The 14,434-nt window shown below is 37.7% G+C and overlaps 1 protein-coding gene across 1 annotated transcript in view; it reads right to left on the bottom strand.

Moving 5' to 3' along the window:
* THSD7A (thrombospondin type 1 domain containing 7A) overlaps window positions 1-10,080 on the bottom strand; it is a 451,454-nt gene extending 441,374 nt beyond the window's left edge. Inside the window, exon 1 of the mRNA XM_081244020.1 lies at window positions 9,421-10,080. Within this exon, the coding sequence (XP_081100146.1) occupies window positions 9,421-9,601 (181 nt within the window). The 5' untranslated portion in view covers window positions 9,602-10,080. The remainder of the gene's footprint in view (window positions 1-9,420) is intronic.
* Window positions 10,081-14,434: the final 4,354 nt, after the last annotated feature.

The following is a 14,434-nucleotide window of genomic DNA, read 5'->3' as shown; positions in this document are numbered from 1 at the left end:
GCTGGGCCCGTGAGCCATGGCCGCTGAGCCTGTGCGTCCGGAGCCTGTGCTCCGCAACGGGAGAGGCCACAACAGTGAGAGGCCCGCGTATGGCAGGAAAAATAAAAAAAATAAAAAAATAACCTGAAGAGAGAGATACTAACGTCATACCTATGATATGTCTAAGGAACATGAGACACAGAGAGATTAGAGATCACATTCTTAAAAAATTATAAAATTAGGTCAAGATTCATGTTTGGCTCAAAAGTCTCTTCTTGAACATCGCCTTTTATTTATTACATACACATGCAAATGCACACAAATATATATTTATTTAACTCCTGAGCAATCAGTGTCTCTTTCATTTCAAGCTATAGGTTCAATTCTCTGCAAGCACTCTCACTGTGAAGGGGAAGTACCTGAATACAGTGGGTCCCACTGACATTTACAGTTGCACTCTCTGATTCTGGTAGAGAAAACCAAAAATAATCTTTAAATATGGAACCCAAAGAGGCACTATTTGTGCTCTGATGCCATTCTCTAGCAGGCACATTATAGAACATACTTGCAAACATATCCATCTACAATACTCAGGATATTTTCTATTACTGCTATAATAATCCAAGGGATAACTTTTTATCCAGACTGTGTGACACAATTAGAAAGCCTTGCATTGGCCATATACCATAAGTTAAATTACTGCAACCACATAATCCATGCCTGTGCCTGATACATTTGCTAGGGAAAACTAATTTTCTATCAAGCTCTCTCAATAGAGCAACATCGTGTGCTATATTTCTACCCCCATGCACACAAACTATCCACTTCTAAGTCATTGTCTTACTACCCCCATTTTGGGGGTACTCAGCACTTTGTGTTCATAGGAAGTTCTGTGGGAGCAATCTGAATAGCAGGCTGCCTTGACAACTTGGTTCCCAGGTCAATTTACCAGAGGTTCAGGACAGTGGACCTCCACTGTTTCCCAGAAGTTCAGAAGGATATTGCACCTTGACTTTCTGCCAGCCCATGGCTTCCTCCATGCAAGAACAAGGAAAAGTGAATATGTAGCTATGTACGTGATTTATTAACCAGACCAGGGTCAGCTAGAGATACAGCACATTCACAGTGTACTTGAAAATCTCACAAACTTTCAGGTCCAATTTAACCTTTAATATATCAGGCCATTTTCTTCTCTTTCAAGGTATTGTTCATCACTTCCAAACTCTCTCCCAAGGTTTTTCCCTCAAGGTAGGACAAACTAGACCAAGCATACACCCATCTCCATTTATTCTTTACTTAATTCCCACGTGTGTTTTCTCTTTATATAAACAATTGTGCTTAGTGTGGGTCACATCATCAGAACAACAAGAGGTGGAGCACGTGCAGCACAGGCTGAATTGAGACTTTGAACTCTGTCACAAAGGAGTTCTACTGGCTCTTACTACTCTTATTTACATGATGAAAAGGATGCAGATCCCTTACCAGAGAAGGCATACAGATCACAAATAAGCAGATGAAAAGATGATGCTCAATATCGTATATCACTAGGGAATAGCAAATTAAAACAAAATAAAACTGCATGCCTATTAAAACAGCTAAAATTCAAAACACGACAACACTAGCAAGGATGTAGAGCTATAGGAATTTTTACTCATTGCTGGCAGGAATGCAAAATGGTACAGTTTGGAAGACGGTTTGGCAGTTCCTTACAAACTAAACATACTCTTCCCATATGATCCAGTAATCACACTCCTTGGCATTTACCCAAAAGAGCTGAAAACATAGGTCCACACAAAAACCTGCACATGAATGTTTATAGCAGCTTTATTCACAATTGCCAAAACTTGGAAGCAACCAAGACGTACTTCAATAGGTAAATGGATAAACTGTGCTACATTCATACAATGGAATATTATTCAGTGATAAAAATAAATGAGCTATCAAGCCATGAAAATACATGGAGGAACTTAAATGCACATTACTGAGTGAGAATGAAGCCAGTGTGAAAAGGCTACATACTGTATGATTCTAACTGTATGACATTCTCGAAAAAGCATAAGTATGGAGACAATAAAAAGATTAGTGGTTACCAGAGATTTGGGGGGAGAAAGGGAGAGATGTAAGGATGAACAGATGAAGCACAGAGGATTTTTAGGGCAGTGAAACTACTTTGTATGGTACTGTAATGGTTGACACATGTATTGGTGGATATATGTCACTATGTATTTGTCCAAAACCACCCAATGTACATTAGAGTGAACCCTAATATAAACTGAACCTTAATATAAACTACGGACTTTAATTAATAATAAATTTTCAATATTGGCTCATCAGTTGTAATAAACATACCACACTAATGTAAGACGGTTAATAATAGGGATAATTGGGGAGAGAATGAGGCGGTACATGGGAACTCTGTACTTTTTGCTTAATTTTTTATAAACCTAAAATTGTTCAAAAATAAAGCCTATCAAAAATAATTTTTAAAGGAATGCAGATGATTTGCCTGTTTTTTTCTCTCCTTGTTTTGTTGCTCTCTCTTATAATGTCTTACTTTCTTGTCTTACTTTCTTTTCGAGTTTTAGCAGTCATGCATAGCTTCTCCTGAATTTACTGATGTCACTCTATGTGGACCATGTCCCTCTGATGGCTCCTGGAACAAGAGCCCCACTGAACTTTATTACATATGCCATTTGAAAATTATTATCCTTATAAAGGAGTGTATTTGTGATTTTTCCCCATCTGCCCCTATTTCATTTCTTTTCTCATAGTATAACTTTGATACAATAATACAGAATCAGTAAAAATGATATCCCAAATATTATGATTTCACATGGTAAATTATGCAAAACACCAATTAGCTCACTAGTTCTTCTGGAAGATGAGAGGACATCCTTTTGGTTAGGTCCAATGACATACTGGAAGCAACAGATTACTTTTGGCATCAACTGCTTTAAGTACTACCAGGTTTCCCCCCACTCTTTCCTTATTGGGTTGTTTTTAATTGTTGTATCTCTTCCTCCAAATAGAAGTACTTTTCTTGCTGCTTCAGTACTTGGGGATTAAATGCAAATGCCTGTATTTTTTTCATCACTTTAATGCATTCTGAAGTGTCAAGTGTAAAGTTCTGATGAAGGAAATCAGAAAAAATCTCTACCTTATGACTCACTGGAACCTCTAATTCACACTCTATGATGTTCTTGTGATAGGAAAGATATATTTTCCTGGATGTCACTTCCCCAGTGCTTCTGTCATTAAGGGTCACTCTAATGTGCCTTCATATTAGGAAGCCTAGAGCCTTCCACTCTCCCCTTCCCAGAGAGATCCACTGTCCAGTGTCACCATTCGAACTTAAATCAGAGGCTAAGAGGCTTCATTTCCTCCTAAAAGGATCCAAAGCATATCACACTTCTCCAATAACCTAATCAGAACGTCAGCATCTCATCCCACCACCAGTTCTTTATATAACAAGAAAAGGTAGGAAAAGACCTGGGTATGTGTTGCTCTACAGCACTCTTAATGCCAGTCCTGACTGGGGCCTTCATTATTTTGCAAACCAGGCAGCTACCTATAATTTGCATAAGGAGTGATCTGTGTTACCACAGTCCATTGAGCTATTAAAGCTTCATAAAACCACCTGAGCATTTGACTTTTTGGACCAAATAACCAATAAGCTCTTAATAAATTCTGAGTACTAACTGAGCTTTGTATGCTAAGAAAGAAGGATAGGAAAACAAGACATAAAATGTAGTTTGTTTGTCTATTTATTTATTTATTTAAATAATCACCTAACATGTTAAACAAATCATAAACCACAAACAATTCTACTGTGAAAATATTTAATTTGGAAGGCACTGGTGACAATGTTAACTGCAACTATGTGAAATCGCAGATTCCTGAGAAATCCCGAGACACAAAACAAAATGAAGTACAAAAATATCTATTTATATAATTCACCCTGAATTTGTGCTCAAAATATTTTGATGGTCTTTGATCCATGCTGTCTACATATAAGAGCCAAACTAATAAGAAAAGACAAGCCTACAGTAAAATAACATCTCTTTCTAGACTTGTTTTATTTGTTTGTCCTGGTGTCCCTTAGTTGGAGAAAACAGATACATGTGTTGGATCATTAAAATTCCTTCAAGATATGTCATTTTTAGGAGACGAAAAAGTAAACAATGGGAAGAGAACTAATTCTTTTTAATGTTTACTATATTTAGGGTACTGTGCTAGACCCTTTCTATTTACTACCTGTTAAAACTTCACAAATACCCTCTCACTTCAGAACTTCTGTCACCATTCTAAGGTGAGAAAACAAAATCAGAGAGTTTAAGTAACTTGACCAGTCAGGTAGAGGCAAGATTTAAATAGCGATCCCCAAGTCCATGTTCTTTCCATTCCACAATGCTGCCTCCCTTATAACTTGTGGGAATATCTAGCCCTGTAACTAGATCAATTTGTAATTTCTAGTGCATTTACAAGAAAAGATGCTTTAGAGAAAGCTAAAGTTACTAGCCTTGTTCCAGGGCATAAAATTAAGTAACCATTCTATTACATAAGAGAAAAATAGCAATAATATAACCTACCATTTATTGAAGTCCTAATATGTATCAAGCACTCTACTAATATATACATATGTTACCATATTTAATCCTTAGAAAACCCCTATAGAATACATAATATTTATCCATACTGGAGATGAAATAAAAAGATTCAGGGAGATGAAATAATTTCATAGGTCCCATGGATAAAATATTTCAATCCATGTTGTTCCAGATTAATTGACATTGACGCCCACGCTCTGTCCATCCCTATCTCTGCTCTATCTCTATTCTTCATTTAATGAGCAAACTGTGTCACATTCCAAATTAAGACAAATTGTAAGCACAACTGAAATGCACAACACTTTTTTAAGGATAATGCCACCCTTATGTTACTACTACCTGGTACAACACCCCTCTCTCCTTTGTTATTGAATGAATGGCAGGATTAGGATGGATATTTTTCCATGTACATTGCAGAATATTTTATATTAGTATAAGTACATGAAAGAAAAAGAAAACACTTGTTTTTAGTTTAAACTGAGGAAACAAAGTATTATTTTATGTGCAATTAACTATGTAAAGGACACAGTGACTGTCATTAATAGCACTGTCTTGCAATGCATGAACCCTGGTCAAAAGTGTTTAATGTGAGAAGTAATTTCCTTAAGACAAAACTCAACTGTAAATACCCTCATCACCTGATGCTGAAAAAATGGCTACTGTGTATCTTTCTTGGATTTTATTGTAATTTCATTATCATAAGAATAAATTCAACTACTTCATTAAGATCTTTTGAAAATATATCTCTATGGCATAAGTTGATAAAAGTTGGTTGTATTTACTATCTTCTGTCTGACTCATGTTTCAATCACATTTTGTTCAATGCACTTCATTTGGAATTGCTAGGTGAATATAATTAGCCATAATTATTATTGAAACAATTCCATATTCAAGAATATTAAAAAGTGAATAACTGTCTAACACTCACCAGTAACAGTAATTATTCATCTTCCAATAATATAAGTGCTTTAACTCTGCATGTATGAAATATGTTTTTCAAGTATTCAAACAAAGTTACCTTTCAAATGACTGTGGCACAAAACCGTTGAAACATTAACTTTTATATTTTAATATCTTATATTTTGGTTTTTTCTCTGTTGAAAAACAACAGTGTAGTAGAGAGACTTAAATACCACTTGCTTATTCACTTTATCAATACTATAACTTCTCCACTATCTGGTTTATTATTCAACTAAGTTTCTAGCTCTGTCACTCTACTGAAAATGTCTTTTCCCCAAACAGTGTTAATTATCTTACCAGTTCCTCCTCTTATTTGATCTTTTCTGAAATATTTCATAACCCCTTTCCAGACTCTTGGAAATGTTTTATACTTTTTGTCCCCATCCCCTTCATAAGATATCTTCTTCATTTAGCACTACTGGCATTTTCTCTGGACCTGTTCTGACCATACTTTCTCAGCCTCTTTCACTAGTTTCTCTCCCATCGTGACTCTTAAATCAAAATATTCTCTATGAAGTATTCTGGCCCCTCTTTTCAATATTTTTGTTGTTTTAATGATCCCTCTCACTACCATGCCTTGAAATATTATATACGCGTTGAGTTCCAAGCCTCTACCTTCAGCCTAACACTTTCTCCTAAACTGTCCACCCATTCACTAATTCCTCTATTAGCTGACTGAATTACTGCTACCTCAAGTTCAGTATATCTGATACTGAGAATTAAACTGATATTCTTTCTTCCCCAACCACAAGAAAACTGTTCTTCCTTCTTTCATATCCTGTCTCAATCAAGTAACTGTGTGCAGACATGATGCAGATAGCATTAGTTCCACCTCTCCTTGGCAGACACTGTGTCCCCTGCACTCCAAACCTGAGCTAACACTTCTGCCATGTGCCCCCAGCCCTCCTCTACTCACCCTTCACTATAAGTGGTTTGTTCCCCTTTGTCTCTCAGTCCCTCTCCTCACTGACCTCCCAGCCTCTTAATTTACCTTTCTCCCTTCTGGGTGAAGAATATGTCAATCCTCTGCTCTAAGGTTATAATGGCTTCCACCTGCTTATAGGTTACACTCTAACATCTTTACCATAGTTTGAAGGTTTTCTTACAATCTGGCCCAACTCAACTCATTAGCACCAAATCCATTCATCCCCACCACATATTCTGGACTTGAGCTGCAGTACTTCTAAGACCTAGGAATATTGTCATGCCTTGCATTTTTATTTTCTCTCTCTATCAGCTACACAACTTCTCTGCTCTCACACTGTTTTGTTCATGAGTATGGTATGCCATGTTGTAATTGTTGTGTATTGTTCAACTGTAACTTTCTTGGGGGCAGGGACAACAGTACCCTGCCAGTCTCTACCACAATGACTTCAAATAAGTCACACAGTGAGTCCTTAACAACTCTTTGTTGTGACTGACTTAATAAAACATTCATACAATATACCTTACACATTAAACGTTCATATATATTATGTACATATATATATATATACGTTAATATACTATGTATGTGTATGGATGCATACATGTATGTTTATGGTGTATGTATGTGCATATGTGCACATACTTTAGGGCTGAAAAGGCCTTTAAATATCATCTTTTCTAATCAATGAATATCACAAAATAGGAAACCAAGAACTAAAGTCGTTAAATGACCTAGCTAACATTCTAAAGCTCGTTAGTGACAAACACAGTGTTACAGTTCCTCTCTTAGCTCCTCATCCAGTGTACCTTTCACTACATCACTTTAATTCAATGATCTCACCAATAATGTGATTCTAAATAATCTGTTCTACCAAGACCAAGCTTATCCCACTAGAATCTTGGACTGTTTCACCTCATGTTCTCTCTCAAATCCCTTCCTGCCTCTTTATTTTCATCAAATGAGGAACACTTATGACTCTGTCATCTCTATATCTTCATTTACAGTGTATTCCTGTCCTTTAAATATTCCCTATTTCCTCCAGTAACTATTCTCAGTTCCTTTATAGATATGGTGAAGTCTCCTTTCCCTCTGGAAAAATATAAAGAGGTCATTATTTTGCTCTCCTGTCTAATTCACCATTTTTTTCACCAAACCAAGGCTCACCATAAAGGAGATGACATTATTCTCATCATACTACTTTATATTTGTACCTGCACATGACTTTGAAGTTTACAGATTACTTTCTCATCACTCACTCATTTGATCTTCATAATACTATGAATAGTCAGAAGAAGGTCCCATTTACAGGCAGCTAAATAAACTGGGGGTCAAAAGTTGAGTGACATGCCAACGTTCCTATAGCTAGCACGAGGTGGAACTGGCACTGGAACCAAGGTCTCCATATTCTTGCTCCTGAGAGCTTTCCACTATCTTAAACTGTTTATTGGCTTAAGTTCCCGCCATGACATTTATATTGACATGTATTGGCACCTCAGACGCTGCACAGTGAATGCTGCCTAGCCTCTTCTTTGATCTGAATTACTGCTTGACTCTTGTTACGTTAATAGTACAAATTTCAACAGGGCAAGTACTGTTTTGTCCAACACTTACTTACTTGAGAAGCTCTTACCGAGCATCCAAATAACACCATTTAATGGTAAATTATAGTTTGACCAGTGTTTGTTATGACTGAACTTCTGAATATTAAAACCATGGCTTCAGCTAAATTAGAGATCTTCTTTATTTTAAATTGAAAAAATCAATTTGATTTCATCTGCATCCACTAATCAACTGATCTTTAAACTGCAAGTGGTAACAAGAATGGCTAACACTAACATCCAAATGGCTTTTCTAAACGTGTGTTTGTGTGTTATCTCATGCAAGATTCTGAGGCAAATTCTGTACTCTGGCTTTAAATAAGTTTCTATTCAATCTCCTCACTAAGTTGTTAGATAGATGCAACTTCTTTAAAAATTCAGGGTATCAGTGTAATTGTAGAGGAGACTGATCTGTCTCTGCATGGGGGGCTACAGACAGCTGAAGCCAGGAAAGAGACACACTCACTGTAACTTGTTTGTGATCCCATGACCGATATATACTTTCCCTCCTGTCTACTAACTGCCAAGAAACTCTTAATTCATTCCTGAAGAATTCTCAGTGTCCTTTAGAGGAGAAAGGAGCCTCAGGAGAGGGAGTGGTAATTCCTCATTTGGTATTGTTTTCCTGCCTGTCACTGCCTCACACCGGGACCTCTAGTCAGCACTTTGCTGGGAGATTCTGAGGGACAATTGGTTGCTGCTTTTCTTGGCTGGTTGAAAACAAAGCAAAAACTTTTTCAAGGCAGGAGAAGTTAAAACCTAAACATCCTAACAATTGCACACTTTAAAAATCCCTCAATTCGCTCATTAAGAACCGAGCTTCACAAGGTCTCAGTCAGCTCACTGCAGCCCCATTTGCCTTCAACTGTCAGAACTGCCCTCACTTGGCTTGTTTCCACGTGTCCCACATAAGCTGTACCTTAAATGTAACTCTATATCCATATATATCATGGCACAGAGTGAACTGTTTGCCTAAACACAGAATAAAGACCGGAGTTAAAATGTTTTCTTGCTCTTTGCTACAAATAAATTTAAGAAAGTCTTAGTAGAATGAGAACGCAGAGGTTAAAAATATTGCACGTAATTACGAAAGCGCAACGTTGGTTGCCCTCATTAACTACGGAGCTGTGAGAGAAATAGTCCAGTGAGTCACTAATGCTTTTTAGTTGTTAGGTTTTTCTTTCTAACAGCATCGGCCATGACCTAATTTGCTTCCTAAGAATCGTACTTTTTTACCTTACGGTCCCAGTACCCCCGGGTCATCAGAAGCACAGGGGTCCCTCCTGAAGCCCAGCAGTTTCGTAACGTGGACCCAGATGGGAAGCAGGGGGAACTACGTCCCACTTACCGGTCTTCCACAGATAGAGGGTGGGTGCCTCCGCCGCGCCCGGCGCCGCAGCCCCGCAGACGCCCGGGCACAGCAGCAGCGGCAGCAGCGGCAGCAGCGACAGCAGCAGCGGCAGGACGGCCGGGCGCGGGCCGGCAGCGTCGGGGCTCCGGGACGCCGTGCGCCTCGCTTGCAGCCCCATGCCGCCGGCAGCCGCTCCAGGGTCCAGGTCCGGGACGCGGATGGCAGGGAATGTTCCTTCGCCCTCGGAATGTCTTCCCAAGTACAGAACGCAAAGCTCTCCCCGCTATTGTTCTTGTCAGATGAAAAGGAGGGAAAGCGCGTTTAACACCAGGGAACAATAGCTTCTGCGGTGGCCGTGGCTGCCGCCGCCACCGCCACTGGCGGGGATGCTGCTGCCACTGCCATTCCGCGCAGAGTGGCAGGTCCTACAGGCGAGGGAGGCAGCCGTCCGCAGGGGGCCCCAGCTGACGGAGCAGGTCCCGAGGTCCGGGAGGCAGCGCAGCCCCCGCCGCTGCCAGCTGGAGAGAGAGGAGGGGGGCGTGAGCCGACAGGAGCACCGAGGGAGCCGCAGGCAGGGGGAGGCGAGAGAGCCAGGGCAAGAAAGGAGGCGAGCGAACGGGAGCGGGGGCACCCACAGCCAGCGCACCCGCCAGAGAACTCCAGTGCACATGGCGCGGTGAAATATGTTTGGACGGATACACCACTAAAAAGAATCATCACTCGACAGGCTTCCGCATGACAAATAACAGGCTCTGAAATTCATCGTCACCCAAGGAGTCAAATGCTAGATCTAGTGGCATGTTTTTCTTAGTATATATTTATTTACGCAAAGCATCAGTGTTTATCATTTATTTTTAAGCCGTGGCTTCTGAATTACTTTATGTGGGGAGCAGTATTTATGATCAGATGTGAAAAACATAGGAAAACAGCAGAGATGTTTACTTGCTGTTGAAAGGCACTTAAACTCTTTTTTAAATCTTTTCTTTTTAACTTAAAGGAATCTATTCCCAATTAAAATATGAACAGTATTGATCTACGGTTACAAATCAAAGTACATAGTCTTTTAACAGCCTTTAAAACTGAATTAGTATTAATAAGTATCCACAGTGATATCTAATTAGATGGATAACATTTTATAAAAACTAATCATGAAATTATATTTCACCTATGAAGTTAATAAAAGTGCTATCCCTTTATCTACGCTCTGTCAAAAATATGCTACCTTTAAGGATCCACACAGTTCTGAGTAAAATTAAAGAACAAAGTGAGTTTCCTTTATTTGTGTATCTCCAAATTAGTAAATTCTTTACTTAAAAATCCTTGACACTAATGTCTCTTAACAGATACTGTAGAAAAATGCCTTTATAATCTATATAATCTAATGTGCTTGGGCCTTTTGTTCTTTGTGTTTTCACTTTCTTAAACCAGTAGTAATAAAGGAATGTGTGTGAAGTCAGACAATGCTTTGCCCTTTCTCTTTCTCTCTTCTCCCCAATACTAACCCTTTACTAATTCATTTCCTAGTAAAACTAAAATAATATCAAGGCATTTAGCCAATTAAAAACTGGGCAAAAAGAAAGCCAAAGAAAACTATTCACATCCGGTCAGGAATATCTGGCCAAATAACATTTAAAAATCAGGAAAACTACTCTTTATGAATTTGCTCCATCAGCACAGCCAACCCAAGAGTTTAAAATGAGGAAGCTACTGTTTCTGAAAGAGGAAACCTTCCATAAAGCTCTCTTGGGACGCCTGTCGTTTTGCAGATCATTCCAGACACAGCCCTGCTGCATGCATTAGATTAAAAGCAGGTTTTGATCAAATAATTCCCAGGTCCTGCCTATTTAAGGATTCTGACATCAGAGGAAATTAGCAATGTTGAAGGTTGCAAATTTGGTCCTTATTTACTTTCCACTCTGTTAGGCCTCTAAGAGGGAATTAACAGCTCAGAGAGCCCTAGCTCTGTGAGTCTGTGATTAGGAGAGAAAAACTAGCGTGGATTACTGTTTCTTCACTGGCGAAAAATAGGCAACAATCAAAAGATTATAGGTTGATAAGGGATACAAAAAAGCCTGATTCCAACTTATGTGTGGCTCCCTGAAGGAGCACTTGTTTCAACAGTTACACCAAAGAAGAAAATAGAAAACAGGAATTGTATGGCTTCCTTGGGTCTGTCTTCTTAGGGAACACGCTGTAATACCACTCTACAATGGCAGTGTTTTCTTATCCTGTTTGTTTTTATTTCTCAGCTACTGTTAGGGTGCTAAACCCTAAAACCATCTAATCCGGGCACAGAGAACATTTAAAATGAAGTACTCTGTTAATCAGCCCATTCTAAGCATTCTTGGGAAGTCCCAGATTAATCCACCAAGTAGAAACTCATTAAATAACAGAAGACAGAGAATCTAAGGAGTCAAGCTAGTACAATTTGATGTGCAGGATAATTACTTTGCCCTTTGAAAAGCCATCAGATTGTTATTTTTAATAGCTTAATATCAAAAGAAAATTTAAGATTCTGATTTTTATATTTATCCATAGTTGTATAATAATTACTCAACTGGTCAAGAGTTTAAACATCATAGCTAGAACTTTAAGCATTATATAAAAGAACCAGGGACCATTTCACAACTAGGGTTAGTGTTCTGCTGTAGTGTTTGAAACTAGCCAACAATTGGTTTCCTTCTTTTACTTTCAATTTATACAATGCTTAAAGATCACTCCAAATAATATTACTCAGCCATAAAATCAAATGAAATAATGCCATTTGCAGCAACATGGATGGACCTAGAGATTATCATACTAAGCGAAGTCAGACAAAGACAAATATGATACCACTTATATGTGGAATCTAAAAAAATGATACAAATGAACTTATTTATAAAACAGAAATAGACTCACAGACACAGAAAACAAACTTATGGTTACCAAAGGGGAAAGGTGGAGAGGGATAAATTAGGAATTTGGGATTAACAGATACATAATACTTTATATATAATAGATAAACAAGGGCTGACTATACAGTAATGGGAACTATATTCAATATCTTGTAATAATCTATATTGGAAAAGAATTTGAAAAATAGATATACACGTATGTGTATGACTGATTCACTTTGCTGTACACCCAAAACAGTGTAAATCAACTATATTTCAATTAAAAAGTTTTTTAAAAATTTTAAAAGAGTTAATAAAAAAATCACTCTAGATACATACACATGTACAATTAGTAATAAAGATGCCCCTGGACAAGGTTACAGAAACTAAGTCATATAAACATTTGTCTCTGCCAATGCCACACATCTGTTCTATAACAATGTCATTATTGCACTTGAGGAGAAAAATGTATGGGTCTCTGAGGACACAGAAATGATATGTATTTTCAGATACATGTTCCTTTGTGAAAGCTATACTGTCCAGTCACATAAATCCTATCAATAAAACTGATAGATTACAAGAGATAGCAAGACATAGCAATCTTTGTTTTCTAGCATATGACATAAATAATACACAAATGTTTAACGACATGATGTCAAAATTTAGTCATGAGAAGTCTCAAAGATGCAGATTAAATTGACCATCTGTACAGCCTGCCATGAAGTAAATCATTCATCATTTTTCATAAATAACTGTTCAAGTATTAATGAGCCAGGGATATATAAACGTTTCCAAACCAATGGATGAAAATTGCAAAGCATGTATGTTTTTTAATATTTAGAAATAAGACAATTCTGAACCTATCACTTCTCATGTGTTGTCCTTTTTTCTGTCTTTATTATTTTTGCTCTCGTTTCCAAACTCCAGAGAGAGTGGGTGTGTACAGATCTACACATGTGTTATCTCTTTTATTAGAACATAAGCATATAACCACACTTGAAGACCCAAAAGACATACAATGACTTGTAGGGATTAGTACCAGCATTTAAAGTCAATCATCAAAAATTCATTTACTTGACAGAGAGGGAAACTTTTAATATCATCAGTTTTTATGAGGAAAAACTGAGTAAATGAAGGAATATATACAAAGTTGTTCACAGCTACATAGGGAAGTATCTAAGAATATCCACTTTGAAATAACAACTTTAAATAAATTTCTCTACCTAAATGCATCTTGCCTTATAAAAAAAAAAAATCACCCAAAGGAATTCTGTTTGTATGGCCTCTAGGTGTCATACTTGACCAACATTTGGGGTAGAAAATATTAATTTGGGGCTTCTTTCTATTCCCCCCCTCTTGCCACACCCACGAGATTATTAAAAGATGAAACATTTCCCTTTTTATCTTTGTAATAAGTAGCCACAAATTTTACTTTCCCAATTCTGACTTTAATATTCACCATTTATTTTCTTTCCAATTCCTTTTTCTTTATAACTACTTTGTTGGTTGGTTAGTTGATTAGTTTGCTGGTTTGTAGGTATATGAGGTGAGGGGAGGGGAGATTCTAGATTTCAAATAGTTTTACAGAAAGAAAATAAACCCCATGGTTTCTCCATTTTACTCAAAACTAAACCTGTTGGGAAACGATAACGATCTGCTATGAATAATCAGATTCCTTGTTTTGAGTGTCAGGTAAAAAAGTACAGTATCTTGGTTCAGATCCTTCTAGGTTTGGGGAATGGATCACTTACTGTAAGCCTTACAATAAGGATCCCATCCTCAGTGGTATGTGAGGCATCAATAGTCCCTGACACAATGCAATACCCCAATCGTTAAAACATTTCACCAGGGAGAATGCTTCCATACAGAACACGCAGGCCAATGCAATGATTCAGGTATTTGAAAGTGCAGAGGAATAATGTATACAAAGGCAATAGAACTGACAAGCTATCACTAGTTGTGTTGGTCCTACAGATGGATAATGAAAAGGTACCGACCTTTAACAAGCAATTGAAAACTAAATATGAAGGAAAGGACCCCTTAAAAAGAGACCCTTGTCTCCTGCAGTGGCAGAGTAAGAAAAAAAAAGAAAAAAAAAAGCTGAAGATCAAATTAAAACTTAATATTTAAGAGTTGAC

Source organism: Mesoplodon bidens (assembly GCF_964165515.1).
Source record: "Mesoplodon bidens genome assembly, chromosome: 9".
NCBI lineage: Eukaryota > Metazoa > Chordata > Mammalia > Artiodactyla > Ziphiidae > Mesoplodon > Mesoplodon bidens.
This window is presented reverse-complemented; position numbering and strand designations above follow the sequence as displayed.